This window comes from Trichechus manatus, unplaced genomic scaffold, assembly GCF_000243295.1.
Source record: "Trichechus manatus latirostris isolate Lorelei unplaced genomic scaffold, TriManLat1.0 scaffold00001, whole genome shotgun sequence".
Classification (NCBI taxonomy): Eukaryota; Metazoa; Chordata; class Mammalia; order Sirenia; family Trichechidae; genus Trichechus; species Trichechus manatus.
This window is the reverse complement of record NW_004443937.1, coordinates 24,441,068-24,460,346: the sequence shown is the minus strand read 5'-3', so window position 1 is coordinate 24,460,346 and position 19,279 is coordinate 24,441,068. Positions and strand designations below refer to the sequence as shown.

The 19,279-nt window shown below is 50.1% G+C and overlaps 1 protein-coding gene across 1 annotated transcript in view; it reads right to left on the bottom strand.

The window, feature by feature from the left end:
• Positions 1–6,775: 6,775 nt before the first annotated feature.
• The window catches only part of LARS2 (leucyl-tRNA synthetase 2, mitochondrial), a 187,033-nt gene continuing 174,529 nt past the window's right edge, over positions 6,776–19,279 (bottom strand). Inside the window, exons 20-21 of the mRNA XM_004368452.2 lie at positions 17,998–18,125; positions 6,776–10,923 (exon numbers count right to left, since the gene is read on the bottom strand). Of these exons, the coding sequence (XP_004368509.1) occupies positions 10,744–10,923; positions 17,998–18,125 (308 nt within the window). The 3' untranslated portion in view covers positions 6,776–10,743. The remainder of the gene's footprint in view (positions 10,924–17,997; positions 18,126–19,279) is intronic.

The window sequence follows — 19,279 nt, the reverse complement described above, 5'->3', positions numbered from 1 at the left end:
TGCTGTGAGGTGCCTTCCTCTGTCAGGCAAAAATAAACCACCAGGTACCTGCCCCAGACAGGCCCTTGGTTGTGAGTGTGGGTGTGGGTGGGGTGTTAGTGGGGTGGGTAAGTCTCCAGGACCAGGACAAGCAAAACATTCAGGAAAGCATCACTTTTCTCTACTCCGTGACCCTTCAGAAGCAGGAATCTGAGGAATTTCCCAGGTTTCCTGCAGGGCGTCTGGGAAGCCTACCTTTCTCCACCTTTTAAAATGTCCCCAAACCAAACCAAACCAGTTGCCGTGGAGTCAATTCCGACTCATAGGGTCCCTGGGAGGCACAAACAGTTATACACTTGACTACTAGCAGAAAGGTTGGAAAGGCTGGCAGTTCAAACCCACCTGGAGGTGCTGCAGAAGCTAGGCCTGGCAATCTGCTTCTGAAAGGTCACCGCCTTGAAAACCCTATGGAGCAGTTCTACTGTGCACACGTTGGGGTTCCAACACCCCCCAAACCAACAAAACACTCCAAACCATCTCCGCAGACCAATGTGTGGGTCCCCCGGAGGAAGAAGTGTGGGGAGAACTGGGGGCCTATAAACGAACTCCTTGGAATAAAATGTCAGGAAGCACACCTGGGATTTCACACATGGCGGCCGCGAGGACTGGAGGCTAGTACTCAGGTGGGGCAGCCCAGAGTGGTAGGTAGTGACAGAGCATGCGGCTGCACAGCCATTTCAGACCCCCAACTAGCAGCTCTCCACAGAGAGAAGGTAAAGAGCTGCCACTAAGGAGGTGTCTGTAAACCAAGGTGTTAGCAGACAACTCAGGTATTTAGAAGATAACCAAGATGTACACTGACAACCAGACTTTGAAGACTGAGATTGCTGTGTGGCAGCGGCCGCGATGCCCACCAGAGGTCTGGGCTCCCCTTCCACAGTGCAGAGCTGTTCCTGGGAAGTGACCACACAGCCCGGGACCTCATTTTCCAGCCTCCCCTGCGACTGGTTGAGGCCAGTTGAAAATGGTCAGAAGTGATGCACGCAGCTTCCTGACTTGGCCCGTGAATACCTCCTGCCTGACACGCCATCTCTCGTCCCCTATCTGCGGGCTGGATATTCTGGATGTCTAGGGCAACTTTGGAAGCTAAGAGTTGAAGATGATGGAGTCTCCATCAGCCTGGGTCCCTCCATCAAGCTGGAACTGAATGGAACTCCCAGCCCACCCCCGGAGGATTGTTGTTGTTGGGTGCTGTCGAACCGATCTTGATTCATAGTGACCCCATGTGACAGAGCAGAACTGCCCCATAGGGTTTCCAAGGCTATAATCTTTATGGACGCAGACTGCCACATCTTTCTTCCACAGACTGGCTGGTGGGTTTGAACCACCGACATTTCAGTTACCAGCTGAGCATTTTAACCATTGTACCACCGGGGCTCAATTACTTAATACAGTTAGCTGATAATTAAAATTTTCATTGATAAAGGTGATTGGTAGACAATCAAGACAGTATCAGACAACTACGGTATTAATGTACAACTAAGGGGGTCACAGGTTAATAATAAGGTCCCTAGGTGGCACAAATAGTTTTCCCTCAACTACTAACCAAAAGGTTGGTGGGTCAAACCCATCCAGAGGTGCCACAGAAGAAAGGTCTGGCAATCTGCTTTCATAAAGATTACAGCCAAGAAAACCCTATGGAGCAATTCTACTCTGTACACATGGGGTTGTCATGATTTGGAATCAAGTTGACGGCAACTGTTCTTTTTTCCGTTTTGGTTAAGGAGGTCACAGGCAATAAACAAGTAACTGTTGATTAAGATGTCTCTACATTCACTAAGAAGGGAACTGACACCTAAGATATTTACTGATAACATAGATTGCTTGCTGACTAAGAAGTCAGCTGATAACTATGTAAAAATGGAGATATTAGGTGACACCTGGCTTGGGTTCCCACTTCTCAACTCTAAGCCTGTTTCTGCACAGCAGCTGCCATCTTGTGTCCCGCCCACTGACATGGAGTCCACCTCCGGAGCCCACCTACCAAAGCCCCTCCACCCACTCTCTCCCAGTTTCTAGTCAGAGAGCTGACTCTTCCTCAATGAATGCCATGTCAGACCCAGCAAATGGCCTCAGCCTCCTCTATCGTCCCCGCAGTGTCCATGCCCCCTCCACCTTCTCTCCACACCCTCCCTCCCCCAACCCCAGACATGTCTGAGGAGGGAGAATCCCTCCCCTGGGACCTGGTGCCCCTTCTCTGCAGAGATCTGCAGCTAGCAGCTCTCACAGATCTCTCAAAGCTCTTTCCTGACAGCTGTGACCTTTGATTAATTCTCAGGACTAAATCACCAGGTCCTAAGGGGGGCGATGAGGGAGCAGCTGGAGCAGATGTGGTGGGCAAGTCCTCCTTTAAAACGGTGCCGGGGCTGAGTCACCCTCAATTAATCCCAGATGAGGTTCTCCTGCTGTGCCTGGAAAGGATGATCGGGGAAAACACTGACGGGCCGGCTGTGAGGCCGCGGGGTTATCACTGAGACTGCAGGCCCAGTCCCGGCCTCCTGCCTCTTTCCTCCCACGGGACGTTCCTAGCAGCATGTGGAGTTGAGCAAAGTTGAACCCCTGACTTCGAGGTCCCAGTGATGGTGCCAAGGGAGGCTCCATCCATCTGCCAGAGAAGACGGTTCTGTGGGAGTGGTCAATCCCAGGCTGAGAGAGAGACAGCCCAGATCCATCCTCAAGTACACGCTCAGTGGGGTACCTTGGAAGACCAGGGATGTGCTCAGCTGTGTGTGTACCCATAGTGAGCCCACCTTCCCAGACACAGAGCAGGAAGTATGGACTTGGCAGGTTCGAGGGTAGTTTGGGGACTGAAGATACCCCTGGAAATCAGGACTGTCTTGGAGAATCCAGGAGGTACAAGGGCCTTTGGTTTGCATGAAGGCTTTTGGCAAGCAAGGCACTGGAGCAGGGTTTGAATCCTGGCTCTGCCATCTTCTCATGTGTGGCCTTGGCCAGGCCCTTATTTGGTGAAGTGTTTAGAGCAGTGCCTGACTCACAATTACAAAAACAACAAACCAGTTACTATTGAGTTGACTCTGACTCATGGCGACCCCATTTGTGCAGGGTAGAACTGTGCTCCACAGGGTTTTTAAGGCTGTGACCTTTTGGAAGCAGATAGCTAGGCTTTTCTTTCGAGGCACCCCTCAGTGGGTTTGAATCGCTAACCTTTCAGTTGGTAGTCGAGTGTTTAACTGTTTGTGCCACCCAGGAACTCCTCTGCATATAATTGTTGTTAGGTTGTTAGGGGACATCGAGTCGGTTCCGACTCATAGCGACCCCACGTACGACAGAACGAAACATCGTCTGGTCCTGCGCCATCCTCGCAATCATTGCTATGTGTGAGCCCATTGTTGCAGCCACTGTGTCAATCCATCTTGTTGAGGGTCTTCCTCTTTTCCACTGATCTTCTACTTTACCAAGTATGATTTTCTCCAGGGACTGGTTCTTCCTGATAATATGTCCAAAGTACGTGAGACAAAGTCTCACCATCCTCGCTTCTAAGGAGCATTCTGGCTGTCCTTCTTCCAAGACAGATAACTGATAGATATTATTGCTGTCGGGCTGTTCGATGTCACAGACCACAGCTCCTGCACACTGGGCTGTCTGGCATACTGAAGAACTGGAAGGCCTACAGACAGGGCTGGAGTTACAGCTCTAAGGAGATGAGTCATGGGTATAGGGTTCCAGGCCCCATGACTCCAGCCGGCCTGGCCCTACCTTCCCCCCAGGGCACCCACCTCCCTCCTGTGGGCAGGCCTAGGGGGTGATGGAGCCTTGTGGACGATCCTTGCCCCACCCTTGGATCTGAGGCCTCGGCCTGGAAGACTCACCTCTCCCTGGCTGTTCCCACTCTCCTCTGTCTGCCAGCGCTACCACGGCCCACCCACCACCCAGGGGGATTCCCTACTTGCTCATTGTTGGTCACCCCAGATTCCATTCTCCAAACTCATCAGCTTGGACAAAAGCCTGCAGCCACCCACCCTCTAAGCATCAGGCAGGGACCCAGACCATGAAACAGATGCTTTCTGCTTGCTCTCCTCACAGGAGTCAAAGGGAGAGCAAACTCTTCTCCTTTCTCTGCCCCTGGCCTTCCTACGAGGGGCTCATCTGCCCAAGAAAAATGCCCCTCCTGGGCTCAATTCTGTCTGGTCATCGCACTGGGCTTTTCCTACAAAGTAGGAGGAACACTGTAAGTGGGATAATCACAGATTAGGGGTCAAGATACTTCATTACGTATTGTAGTGGCACAGCCTCTGTGAGCCACGGTTTTGTCATCTGCAAAATGGGGATAACGCTTTCCTGTCTGGTCAAATCCACTGCCTTGAATCCAGCAAAACTGCCCTGAGCCCCGCAGCCCATGCGTGTGGCATAAAGGCAACCAGAGGCCCCTCAGCTTGTTCAGACTCCACCCTGCGCTCTACTTGGCTTGTGCTGGCAGCTCTCCTCACCCAGACTCGCTGCTTCTCAGGCTTGGACTCTGTGGGCTTCCTCCCTGTGGTGGCTGTGGTGGGTGCTTGGCCCAGGTCCTCTCCACCGATGGGTGTGCCATCCCCAGTTGCTATGGGTGTTGGCTGCTGATGGCTCAGCTGTGCCCTTCTCGGGAGACTTACCCTGAGCCAATGGTACCCCCTTGTTCAGAGATACCTGGGAAGTTACATGCCCCCTGTAGAGGTGGCCCACAGCTCTGAATCCAAAGATTCAGGGTGCAAAAGCCCAGCCCCCTTCCTTAAGGAAGAACAACTCTGTGGGGCCACATACACCAGAGCTCCATTAGAATTCCCTGGACAGAAAGAAGAACATGTTACATGCACCGGTATTTTAAATACCAGCAGGTTCACCCCTGGTGGACAGGTTTCAGCAGAGGTTCCAGACTAAGACAGACTAGGAAAAAGGGCCTGGTGATCTACTTCTGATAATCAGCCAATGAAAACCTTATGGATCACAACAGTATATTGTCCAACTTGCTTGCTTTGGACACGCCATCAGGAAGGATCAATTGTTAGAGAAGGACATCATGTTTGGTGAAGTAGAGGGCCAGCGAGGGTGGGGAAGACCCTCAGTGACATGGATTGGCACAATAGCCACAATGGACTCGAACATGCTGGTGATTATGAGGATGACGAAGGACCAGGCAATGTTTCGTTCTGTTGTATATACGGTGGCTGAGTCGGAGTCGACTTGACGACAGCTAACAACATTCCCTCCCAAGATACCCCACTTCCTCTCTCAGGAGGGCAGGCTGGTGCTGTGGTGAAAGCATCAACTGTGAACAGAAGAGCTCTTAGTGGTGTGACTTAAGTCACAGTATGATTTTCTAGGCTTCAATTTTCTTATCTGCAGGATACAGGTCATAATTCCCACTTTGCGGCATTGCTGTAAGGATTCAAGTGCAGCAGCAAGGCCCCTTGCCTGGTGCCTAGGATGTTGCTACAGCCTTGGCTGCCCCCTTCCCTCCTCTCCCGGGAGGAGAAAGTTGAGTGGGAGAGCTGGCGCATGGAAGCTGGGCAGCCAGCGTGGAAACCATGCCTCTGTGGCCTGTAATGGCCAATGCTAGCCCAGCTGCACCATGTCCCTGCGTGTTAGTGGCCTCATAACCCATCCTTGAGGGTCCAGTTCAGGAACTGCGCTGCCTGTAAATGAAAGACAAAGCCAACTTCGGATGCGGAGCTTTTGGTTTGGAGGCTACCTTATCTCTGAGCACTGGCTCCTGGTCCATGAGTGGTCCGCTAGGGGCTCTGGTGGATGTCTCCACTCTAGCTCACACCACTGGGCCATCCACACCCAAGAGCCTCAGGACATTATCAGCAGAACCCAAGCCAAGTCAGCAGAAGGCAACATGATGAATGATGATGGCTGATCCACTCGGTCAGTAGGCTCCCTGAGCAAGCCCCAAGCTCCTTTTCCAATAACTGTTGTTGAAGGAATGACCCAGAGCTCGCTGAAGGACACCTTCTACTCTGGGCCCTGCGGCCAGGCCTGGCCAGGCCAGACTTGATCTGAGAGCTCCAGCTAGGCTCATGGTTAAAGTTTCCAGCTCTTGGCTTTTTGTCCCTCGTTCCATTCCTTCTCAGGTCACAATTCCATGCATTCTTGGTCAGAAGTAGATGGCCATAGTGAGGCCCAGAGATTTGGGAGAAACCAGGACCCTCATCAGGCCTTTCATGGGCTCAGACCACCACTTAAGGAACAGAGGGTATCTCAGTCTGGGTTCTCTAGAGGAGCAAAACCAATGAGATGAATATATACATAAATATATATATTTACTTCAGAGAAATGGCTCACATAATTGTGGGGGCTGGCAAGTCCCAAGTCCGTAGGTCAGGCAGCAGGCTGGAGACCTCTGCTGGCTCCTGGGACTGTGAGGACTGGCAAATCCAAAATCTGCAGGACAGGCAGCAGGCTGGAGACCTCTGCAGGCTTATGTCCCAGGAACTGGAGGTCAGGCAATGAGAAGAGTGCAGGGTTGAGAGAGAGCAAGCTTTGCCAGAATATCCGTTTATATACTGGAGGCAGACCACACCTCCAAGCAAACTCCCCTTTCAACTAACTGGCTGATCACATCATAGAAGATGATTATATTATATAACATTATGGAAGAGCAACCAGTCCAGTACCTGCCAAACCACTGAGAATCACAGCCTAGCCAAGCTGACACATGACATTAACCATCACAGAGGGTCTCTAGCAACAAAGAGAAATTACTGTGACAAGGATGGGCTCCCAGAAATCTAACCAGAAGAATGCATGGAATCAGAACATGGGGAGTAGGTAACACTAAGGTTTCATTACATGAGATGAAGATACCCTATAATAGGGCCGACTCTGCCAACAGGATAAAAAATCCTCCGAGTTTACTGGTTAAATCTTTTTTTCCTTCACGGGCCTGGGATGAGGACTGACATTTGTAAACGCTTCTTTTAGTAAATGTTTTCTTCTTTTTAACCAAAGACGATCCCATTCTAGACCATCAGTTTATTCTTACCAGGCCAAGATTAACCACAATAAGCAGTTCTCACGTATTGAGAATTTATCATGTGCTATGTGCTTTACACACATTATCTCACTTTATCCTCACACCAGACAGCATTATTATTTTTACTCCTGTTCTACAGTTGAGGAAGCAAAGGTTCAGACATTTTCCATGGCTTGCCTAGGTCACTGGAATTTTAAGTGGCACAGCCAGGATTTAAACCTAGGTCTGGTGGACCCCAGACTCCATGCTCTTGGCTGTCATATTGCTTTGCCCATCAAGAGAGCTCCATTAAGCGAATGTCACCCTCTGTTCTGTCCTCAGTCTGCAAGATCTTAAGCTGAGAGATGAAAAGAAACTTCCAATCCCTACCCAAACTGAGGGACTGTACGAACAGCTTTAGGGGGGCTTTTTTGTTTTTTTGGATCCCACTTCATACAATGGAAGGAGCGTGTTTTCCTAACCGGGGCATATCCCCCTAGGCAGCTAGATACCCTGCCTGGGAGAAAAAAAAGAAACTGGAGGGGTCCATAGCTCGTTTGCGACTTTGCAAAATAGTACATTTTGATGTTTTCCTCCACACTAGCCAATAAAAGAATTGAAAATGCAAAAAAGGAAAATTCACTTGTAGGTCTTCCATCCAATGATCTGTGGGAAAATATCCTTCTTTCATTTTTCTTTGTAAGAGTTGGAATTTTAAAAAAACATTATGGTTGGGACCACAGGGTAAATGTATCCTGCTTTATTCATGAGAAGTTTTCCCTACTGTTCCATGTTTTTTTAAAACTGTCTTTGCTGGCTGCCTCCTCTCCCATTAATGAGATGCAACCACTTTCCTGAAGGTGTCTTTAGGTTGGATGAAGCCTGCCTATGTCATTTCCCAGCACACCTATTGTTTGTTTAGGGACCTACAGATTGGCTGTTTTCTTTGGCAGACAGTCGGCTCCTACTGTGATAGCGTTTGCTGTGGGGCTTCCCAGGTACCATTTTCCTTGTGCACAAACTCTTCACTCATTTCCCCAACAGAAATAGGCCTGACATCCACCCATAAGCCTGGGTGTCCACTGGCTTGGCAACAACTTCCACTCCCATCATATGGAATCATCCCCACGCTGTGGGCCTCTCATCCAACACCTGCTCCTGTACCGAGGGCACCACAGCCAAGACTTCCCGGGTTTTACAGATTCTAAAGACTTTGCAGGAGGGGAGACTCAGCCAGACTCTGCTCAGGACCCCAGTGGTTGAACTTCAAGTGAGATGGGCAATTAGGGGAGGGGACAACTAGACATAGTGGGTGGCATAAGAGGGTTTGGAGGCCAGAAGACATGGATTTGGATCCCGGCTTTTCTACTTTCAACTGTGAAACTGAGCACATTATTGAGCTTTGGAGTTCTTGGTTTCCTCATATTTACAAGAGGATAATTCCTTCCCTCTAGAGATTTTGAGGAAATTAAACAAGATAATGTAAGTGAACTTGCCGAATCCAGTGTTTGTCCTAATCAAGAACTGACTAAGCTCACCTCCCTTCCCACCCCTAGGAATCAGGGTCTTCTATTCAATTGTTCCACTATATCTATTATTTCTTAGTAAGTACCAATAAGATCTTGTTTTCAAAAGTTTTATTTTTCTTGGAGAACAGGTTCTCCAAACTCATGCTGGTATCTGCCAACTGGTCAGTCCAGTAGCTCAGAGGTTTTACGGGCCCATTGCTCTGGCCAGATAACGTGCAGACGAAAGGCTTTCTACCCTCGTCAGCTGGTTCTAGACTACTCGGGAAAACAAAAGGCAATGAAGTAAAAGCACTCACTCCTCACTCCTTGCACCAAACCCCTCATCCATTTGCGTATATTTAGTCCACGCAATGGGGTTGTGTGTATTCAAGTCAGCACTGGTGATGTCTTAAATCCCTAGTGTACAGTTCTTGCCCCTGAGTTCTCTTCTGCTCCTAGTCTTTCGCAACTTCACTTCCTCATCTCTTGGTCCTGGACCAAACACATTCCAGTTAAACTGAAGACTGGAGAGAGGTAGGACTAGACAGAAATTGTGGTTTGAATGCATCGATTAAGCCAGTTATTCTCAAACTTTGTTTCTTAGTAGAATCACTGGGGGGGCTTCTAAAAATCCTGATACCCAAGTCATACCCTACACCGATTAAATTGGAATTTCTGAGCATGGGGACCAGGCGTAGTATTACGTTTCTCAGATAGAAGTTTGAGCCAACCAATGATTTAATTGCTGTTGCCAATGTGCTTGAATCACTGTTGTCTTGAATCAGTGCTGTCTGCCATCCACTGAAAGTTCCAGAGCGAGGAGGACCGCATATGTCTCACTTCAGAACATTCTATGGGGTGTTAGGAACATAACCAATGCTTCTGATGATGATGGAATACCTCAACCTGTTACTGATTAACTCCTAGCACTGGAATATGGTGGGAAGTCCAAGTTCACACATATTCCCAAAGTCATACAGGATAAACATTTTATTACATTACAAAAGTCATCTGTTCACTGTTGAACTGCAGGAGACCGCATTGAGGCTACTTTGAAAAATGACATCAGAAAACAAATATAGATTTTCAGCAACACAAAGGGTAGATTGTCTCCTGTCTTCCTCCATTAAATATTAATCATTGCCTCTGGCCAGTTCTGGTAAGAGCCCTCAATTGCTGACTTCACGTAAACCAGGGCTGCCCTAATCTACCACCGGCCGGGGTTCTCTCCTGGCCATCCCCCTAGCAGCCAGGCCTCTGCAGCTCTGAAGATGAGAAAGCACTGCACGGGCACTTTCAGCATCACCCCGGTGCAGTGAGCTCGCTCTTCTTCACGGCTGGCTCTGGGGCCGCATCACCATCTGGGGCCCATGTGAGCAGACGTCCTGTTGGGCTGTGGTGGGGTTCTGAGATTGGGGACCAGCAGCGCGAAGCCTGCTTCCGCTCCACTACGCAGCAAATGTTCCACCCTGGGGGAGCGGGTATGAAGTGCTGCTCGTCTGTCATCCACGTGAGGAAGTGGGGCTTCGCCCGAGAGCCGGCGCATCAGCACCAGTGCAGGCCCTGCAGCGCATCTGCCCAGGTGGGGCGGAAGAGGCCCGCACCGCAGAGCTGAGGGGTGGTGGGGACTGGGGCAGAGCGACTAGCACTGCTGCCTTTCAGAACAACTTCAGAACACCCCAGTGTCCATTTCCACATACCGATATTTGAACAAGACCCAAATGGCTTCATTTATTTTGCCTGAAGTTGTGGGGCCCATACATCAGAATCCTGAGCTCAGTTACTGGGTCAACGCTGACTGCCCACGCTGCTCCTGAGCCACATACAGCTCCTCAGCTTGGCTTCGTGTTCCGAGGAGTGCCAAAGGCAGTGCAATTTCCGGAATTCAGAAGCTTCCAGGCTGCTTGAGAGGCAATGCACTCATTCCTGCTTGCTTCTCTTTTCCTGCTCCCACCCAGCAGCATCTCTGGTGGTTTCACGTGGGGTCAGGTAGCTTCTTCCACTCTGCAGGGCGGGGGTCGAGGGAACCACTGCCCATGTTTCTCCTTTACCCACACCCTCCATCACCCCTGCACAGGCCTCCCCACAGAAGCCCACTGCTGACTCTAGTCTGTCATAGTACCAGGTAAGTATTGAAAACCTTTGTCTTTCTCTTTCCCTGAGCCAGCAGGCTCCTTTCTCTTCATTCCAGGCTTGGCAGGAGGTTCCCTGGGGGCCCTGGCGGTGGCTGCAGCCTCCCTGCAGTCACTCTTGCACCAGGAAGTTGATGAGGGCAGTTCTGGGGGAGAGGAAGGCCTTCTTAATGCTGCGCCCCTGCAAGAGCCTGACCCCCAGCTCGCTCTGGAGAACAAGTTTGTGTACTTTGTCCTGGTCCCGGGCGACTTGTTGGGGCACAGGGATTTTGCCGCAGGCTTTGTTGTTGATCTGAGAAGAAAAGGCGAGAGGAACAATGAGGCAAGGCATCAGAGTAGCAGGCAACCAGATATCCAGCAGCCACGGCCGCCGGCAAAGGGCACCGCTGCACGTGTTTAAAACCAAACCCATTGCCGTTCAGTCGATTCTGACTCCCAGTGACCCTACAGGACAGAGTAGAACTGCCCCATAGGGTTTCCAAGGAGCAGCTGGTGGATTTGAACTGACGACCTTTTGGTTAGCAGCCGAGCTCTTAACCACTGTGCACTTGCTTGGGAGAAGGGAATACAGGGGAAGAAAGGAAGAAAGGTCAACACCCAGCTTTGCAAGGGGATAAAATGCACTCAGATGGATATAATTAATACCTGAACGCTGCAGAGAGAGACAGACAGAGACACTGAGACTGTACATGAGTGCCCACACCTTAAGTGAGGACTGCTTTGTGTTTCCTGAGCGTGGCCAAGCACAGCCGTAGTGGAAGGCATGGCAAAAATCCGCAGCATGGGACGGCTTAGGCCATTTCCAGGGGGAGAGGATTACTGTGTCACTGGGGAGCAAGTCTAAGTTAAGATCCGGGCGACAGTGGGCTGTCTGTCTTCGTGGGCTCATCGTGGGCTTACTGAGGTTTGGCGTGGACCAACCTCTGGGGAAAGAAGGCAGTCAACCTCTTTCTGACGGCTAGATCCAGAGGGGGCTCTCAAAGTGTGATGACTTAGATACTGGACCCTTATCTTACCACATTAACAACTTCTCTTGTTTAAAATGGGCCAGTGCGGTTCCATGCCAGCGGGTATTCACTGAATGTTAGTTCACTTCAGTGAGGACAAACCTTCACATCAAGTATGAACTGACATGTCGCCAACAAGGGCCGTGACCAGTGGCCCAGCGAGCTTCTGAACAGCCGTGTTTCCAAATCCTCTGTCCCTCTGCTGCCACAGGTACACTCACTTTCCTTTCACTAATGCTACCATTTTTCACTTGGAAAATTAAAAAACCAAACCCACAGTCATCAAGTCGATTCCAACTCACAGCGACCGTAGAGGACAGAGTAGTACTGCCCCATTGGGTTTCCAAGGCTGTAACCTTTATGGGAGCAGATTGCCAGGTGTCTTTTCTCCTGCGGAGCCGCTGATGGGTTCAAACTGCTGACCTTTCGGTTAGCGGCCGAGCTATTAACCACTGTGCCACCAGGGCAGTTGGAAAATATCATCACTGTATTATGGAAAGTTACTAGGAATAATTTCTCAAGTTTCAACCAAAATATATTATCAAGTGTCCCCTAATCACCCATGTCATCTTTTCGGATTCGCACAGAACTCAGTGGCATTGTCATTATTTGCATAAGTAAAAAAGACCACCGGGTGGGAGACAAACAGGATAAAACACTGCACCCTGAAATATCCCTGAAATACTGCTGTTTAAAACAAGCGTGAGACTCCGCAACGTGGGCCTTAGAGTGTTCTGAAGCTGAGGAACCAGGCTGTGCTATTTAAGGACTGGGGCCCACTGCCTTTGTGTTCTAAGCTGGCAGAAGCTGCTTCTTTCCAGGCCAGACGCTTGGTTTGACTGAGAACTTGAAAAAGACCTCCCAGCACGTCACACAAAGGACGTGCCCCCTGCGAAGTCCTGGGGGCCCCAAACACTGAATTCTCAGAACACGAGCTTGTTAATGAGCCGTGGTACCAGCCTCCCTCCTGCTTTTATTTTTAATTTCCTATGGACAGTGGTTCATGGCAATGTCCACTCTGGACCATCATCCATGATGAGAGGCCCGGGGGGAGAGACAGCATACTTCTGACAACAGGCAGACTCAGCTTTGACTCTCAGGCCGGGACTTAGAAGCTATGAGGCCTTACTTTTCTCTAAGGACAGAATCCTCTGGGTTGTTGAGTGAAGCAGGTAAAATAGCCCGTGTAAAGTGACCAGCTCACAAGCCTTACTCCCCCTACCTTTGTCAAGAATCCTGACCAGCATGGATGAAGGCAGCCATGATCATCTGATGCCCGGTCTCAGTACATAGACATGACCCCCCACTTCTAAGCCCAGTGAGCTTCCTGTGCTTCCTGGGGGGCTGGGGCTGGTCCTAAGTCGTCGGGGCCTGTCCAAGTCATTCTCGTCTATGGCTGGGCTGTGGGGGTGGGGGTCCATGATCTCTGGCTGTGTTCGCGTGTGCCGGCGGTCTTTCCAAAGTGCCCAGACACCATCTTGTGGTCTCTGCTCCCAGGGACTCCCCGGACTTGCCTAGCGGTGGGTGTGTCTCAATCACGCTTCCCCCTTCCGGGGCGAGGCACCAATTAAATGGGCAGCACTCTGGTTGGGACTTAACACTAGGTTGGCTTTCAGGGACTAAAGGGAAAGAAGCCCTTTCAAACTACCTCAAGCTGAGGCTGCTCCAATTGAGAAGCCTTCTGGTGCCATTCAGTGGCCTGGCCGGGCTTCTGCTCCTCCATCTTTCCCACCCCACCTCATCACTTACAGCCTCAGTCCAGGCCTCAGCATCGCTCTCTTGGGCTTTTGCAACAGCTACCAGACGGCCCCTTTGGCCGTTAGTGCTGCTCCCCCCATCAACCAGCCCTTACCTGCTTGAGGGTGACTCTGTAATGGCTACTGACGATCAAAGCCCCCATTTATTGAGCCCTTGCCCTGTGCCAGGCCCTGTGCTAAGCATGTCACTTTTGAGAACCGGTCTTCACCACTCCCTGTGAGGTGGACACATGGCCATCACATCCCCACTTTATAGACAGAGAAGCTGAGGCACATGGGGTTAAGTCACTTGGCCAAGGTCCCATACCAGTAAGAGGTGGAGACAGGGTGACCTGATCGATCTTCCTTCTCCCCTGCTAACTCCCAATCCTCTCAGGGGTGGAGTCCGCCCTCGGAGGCAGGGACCCTGTCAGCCTTCAGTTTTCTCTCCAGTGCTGCCCTGCCCTTGCACTCTGCTCCGGCCCCTCCTTGGTTCACCAGTCCCTCCGCCTGGCTCCTGATGTTCCGGCACCCCTTTTCTCCACTGGGGGAAATGCTGCTCCTCTTTCAAAGCCAAAGTCCCCTGTCCCTTTCCATAAGTGGCCTTTTCCAATCTCCCAGCTACCAGAAGCAGTGATGCTGATGCTAGCCGAAGTTACCATTTACTGAGCAAATTCTGGACTAGCTGTGTGACCTTTGGCAAGTTCTTAAGCCCTCTCTGCCACCGCTTCCTTGTCTGTAAGATGGGGCTGGTCACCTATCTGCCTTGTCTCTGAGCGGGGATAATGACAGGGGCCCCTCATGGGCTGCTGTGTGGGTAATGAGTTAGCGTCTGTGAAGTTCTTAGAGCAGCGCTGGCCAGTAGCAGGGCTGGCTCTGAGTTAGCATGTAAGTTGTTGTCATAGGGTCGATTCCAACTCATAGCGACCCTATAGGACAGAGTAGAACTGCCCCATAGCGTTTCCAAGGCTGTAATCTTTACAGAAACAGACTGCCACATCTTCCTCCTGTGGAACAGCTGGTAGGTTTGAACCACTGACTTTTCGGTTAGCAGCCGAGCGCTTAACCACTGCACCACGAGGGTTCCTTCCATGTTAACAGAAGCAGGCTGAGCACTTCATGGCATTATCCCATCTGATCCTCTCCACATGGGGCAAGGTAGGCACAATGTTTGCCTCTATTTTATATCTGAAGAAACTGAGGCTTAGAGAAATTTTGCAAATCTAAGACTCACATCCAGGACTGTCTGACTCCCATTGTTTTCCATCTTAAACTTGACGCTCCGTACATCCCCTGTGACAACTCTTGTGCCATCCAGGCCTTTTCTACTAGGAGCTAAGCTCCTTGGAGACATGGGTGGTGCCTCTGGTCTGAGTCCCCAGTTCCTGGCACGCCCGCATGACATGGCACAGAGAATATGCTGGCTGAACTGAGTTACACTGAACTGAGCTTGTAGCTTCTATTTCCGGCCACGGCAACAACTGGGATCATAGTCAGAACACAAACCTCCATGGAAGTTCTGCCGCTGGCACCACGCCCTGAGCCAGAGCTGCTCCACTTGCAAGGAGCGCGACACACGGACTTAATTTGAGGTTTTCATTTCAATTATAATCTAAAATTACTTTACCAGCTATCAAAACTAAATTTCTTTTCTGCAGCTATAATTTAAAATTGAGAGGTATTTTCATAGAATAAACTTCAGTTTCTCAGTCTGTGTTTCTCAACTGCTTTCTGAGGACAAGTTCTCGAGGGTTCTTGAGGGTACAGGAGATATTTTCCCTTGAAAACATTACTCAAGTTAAAGAAACTGCTCTGTGCCAGGAGGATGTTTTTGGTTTTGAGAAGTTTTGGAAGAAGATGGCTTTCTCTTTCAAAGGCAGCCCCACCTCCTCCTCCTGCCCCTCCCCGGGGGGCAACGTGGGGGCAGCAGGGACTAAGTGTCAGGGGAGGCAGGGATGAGAGGCGGCGTGGAAGCAGTGCTGTGAAGGAGCCGGTCTCCTGGCCAACACTGCCTTTCCCAGTATTGGTCTTCCTGCTGGGCCAGGGCGTGCATACATGCAGGAGGGCTGGGCCTGGCAGGGCCAGTCTCTGGGCAGCTGTACTCGTTGAGCTGCTAGGAATGGCTACCCTTTTTGCCCTCAGGGTCTGTAAATAAGCTCAGATGGCTTCAAGGCCACCAGAATGGCAGCTGCCTTCCACAGTCTCTTCTTCAGTGTCGGAAGATGTAGTGGCTTGAATGGTGGCACCCAAAGATATGCCCACGTCCTAATTCCCAGAACCTGTGAATGTGACCTTATTTGGAAAAAGGGTCTTTGAAGATGTGACTAAGTGAAGGATTTTGAGATGAGGAGATCATTTGAATTATCCAGGTGGGTCCTAAATCCAATGACAAGTGTCCATATAAGAGACAGAAGAGGAGAAGACATAGGGAAGAGATGGCAACGTGACCTCAGAGGCAGAAATAAGAGTGATGTAGGCACAAGCCAAGGAAGGCTGATAGCTACTAGAAGCTGAGTGGCAAAGGGGCAAAGAACAATTTCTCCCCCAGAGCCTTTGGAGGGACAGAGCACGGCCCTGCCGCCACCCTGATTTCAGACTTCTGGGCTCCGGAAACCATGAGACAATAAATTTCTACTGTTTTAAGTCACCAAGGTATTTGTTTCGGTGGTTTGTTTCGGCAGTCTCATGAAATGAATACAGGAGTGTCTCAGAGTCGAGGGCAAACCGCGCTCAACTCACGGGAGGGAAGCTGGCTCATCCCGCTCTGCCGCATCGGCACCCCAGGCCTCACCTCAGGCCTGCAGCACCCACCGGGACTGCCTCCTATCTCAGGCATCTCTGTGCAGGCAGGGGCCCTGCAACCCTGCCAGGTCCGTGTGTCTTCTCTCCCTGACCAGCCTGGTTTCCTGATTCCTCAAGGGAACCTCCTGTTCTCCCACCTGACACCATGCCAGGCTCAGGTCCTTTGGTGCTCCCTCAGCCCCTAGGTTGTTGGTTTCGTTTTTAAAAATTTTATTGGAGTAAAATATACAGAACCAAGCGTTTGCCCTTTTAATCATTTTGAAGTGCACAATTCAGTGGCATTAATTATATTCACAATGTTTTTTAAGCGTTACCACGATTTATTTCCAAAACGTTTTCACCACCCCAAACAGAAACCCCATACTCATTAGGGGATAACTCCCCCTCGCCACAGCCCCTGGTAACCTCCAATCTACTTTCGGTCTCTCTGCATTTACACTGGCCTGTTCTAGATATTTCATACAAGTGGGATCATACGATACTTGTCCTTTTGTGTCCACCTCTCGGCTATTATGAACAGTGCTTCGGTGAACATGGTGTACACATACCTGTTTGAGTTCCTGCTTTCCAGTCTTTTGGGTATATTGGAGGTTGGTTTTATCATGGCACTTCTCACAATTTGCAATATTTTATTTATGGTTCTCTTTTCTTTTCTTTTGCTCTATTTAGCCCACTAGGCTTTAAGTTCCACGAGGGTAGCAACCCTGTCTGTCTTGTTTGGGTTTATATCCCCAGAGCCCAGCACCGAGCCTGGCAGAGAGCAGGTACTCAGTATTACTGTTGAATAAACGAATAAACCTGGGCAAGGAAACTAACTCAGCTGAGCCCATTCCTTCAGCTGAAAAAAGGAGACAGGTGATGCCTACTTCAGAAGGTAAACCAACAAAAAAAATCCCATTGCTGAAAACTCGATTCTGACTCATAGTGACCCTACAGGACAGAGTAGAACCGTCCCACAGGGTTTCCAAGGCTGTGAATGTTTACGAAAGGAGACTGCCACGTCTTTCTTCCTTGGAGCAGCTGATGGATTAAAACCACCAATCTTTTACTTAGCAGCCAAGTGCTTAACCACTGTGTCACCAGGGCTCCCTCTTAGACGGTAACAGGAGTTAAATTGTGGACTTAAGTACCTGGCCGCATGTGTGGCTCAGAGGAGACATGTAAAAAGGTCCGCCCCTTCTTTCCCTCTTGAGCCACATCAGCACATTTAAGAGATATTCCCTATAAATGAGTCTCATATTAAAAAAATAAAATATATAAAAATTACATACAGAATAAACTATAAGGGGGTAATTTGCTTTATGAAAGGGTTAAAAAATAAACTACTCTTGTGTAGTCAAAATGACTCCATTTACCAAAAATAAAGAAATTTTATGGAACTTTTCTGAAATATATTTTATAGTGAAGTGTTCCTGCATTGCCAACTACCTCACCATTACCCTCCTGCCCCAAAACAAGAGCAGCTGAGTGGAACTTCCAGATACTGAAACAGTTCTCAGTTGGAAAGGAAGAAAACTGGAACTTGTCAACCAGGAAAGGCTTGTTTTCATTCCCACTTTCCGATCTCTCGAGGGCCGTACGTGTTTCATTCTCACGTGATTTTGGTGTGAGATGACCTACAAAACTGCAGGCCCCAGCAACGGAAAGCCAGATCTCTGTGCCCCCCTCCCGGGCTAGATCAGGCCTCCTAGGAAGGACCAGCCGAGGGCTGCATGGGCCCAAAAGGCCTGAGGAGAAACCGCTCAAACCATGCTGATGCTTATGGGCGCTTATGTCCCGGCACTCACTGCCCAGCTCTGGGGATTGAGCAGAGACACTTACCAGCACTGCCATCTCCACCATGTCGGGCTGCTGGAGGAACTTCGGGTCCACGGCTGGCCACGCCTGAAGCAGCACATCAGCATCCCAGGTGTAGTGGGCACACAGCTTCTGAGGTACCAGGGCCAGGCCTGCAATGTCAAGGCACAGGAGGGTCACTCTGAGCACACAGGAGGCTCATACGGCAGGATAAGCCCTTGCCCCATACAGCCTGGCTTGGGGCTGTCCTAGGAGGCTTTGGGAGGCCCCACTGTGGCTTTTCACAGCCTACCTGGTGCTCCCCACTCACTGCGGCCTCGCTCACAATCCCAATCCTAGGTTTATATGTAACTGTTTTTTTTTTTTGCAAGTGGCACACAGAGCTCCGTAATGATAAATGGATGGACATCCTCCTCTAGAGTGTGCATTTGGACAGCAAGGCTGCTGATTTTATTTGGTCACATCTCTGCTGTTCTGCTGGTGAAGGAATGCCTTCGTGCTACCCTGAGTAGTGATCCCAGAGTGCCATAACGGCATTCACCTCCTTCCTTGCCAATGAATACTGTGGTCTGAGAGGGCCTCCCACCCAGTGTTTCTACCCATATCACCGGAGCTTATGACCTGAAGGAAGAAAAATGGCCAATCATGGGCTTTAGAGCTTCTCTCTTGCTCATACTCTTCTGCTTTGCCAACAGCAAAGACAAACTTTGGCCCCAAACGTGGCTGTGTAAACCATGGTAGTAGTTGAAAACAAAGCAAATTGGAAAGAGGGTTCATCTGTGCATGATGGCCTGGCCTCTGGGACTCTTCTGGAGCAGCTGTGTGACACCCTCTCTACTCCTGACCCTCCACACCAGGCATCACCACCACCTCCTCATCTTCCCAGAGATAGGCCCTGGGCAGGGGCGGGCAAGTGAAAGGCTCTCCCAGGGGTGATGAAGGTGGGTTGGCCCTTTTTACCCCTCCCCGTTATTAGCCCTTGAGACCAATAAAATGCATCTGAAGGATGTGCGCATGGCTCAGGGTATGTTCTGAGGCTGAGTCTGGGACCAAAAAAAACAAACCAAACCAAACCTGTTGCCATGGAGTCAATTTAGACTGATAGTGACCCAACAGGACAGAGTAGAACTGCCCCATAGGGTTTCCAAGGAGCAGCTGGTGGATTTGAACTGCTGACGTTTTGGTTAGCAGCCATAGACAGAGGGACTGAATTCCACCCATGAGAGCCCCAAGAACACTGGCTGTGAATGATGACTTCACTTCTTGTTTTATTTTCCTTGATGACAAAAGTAAGACATACTCCTTG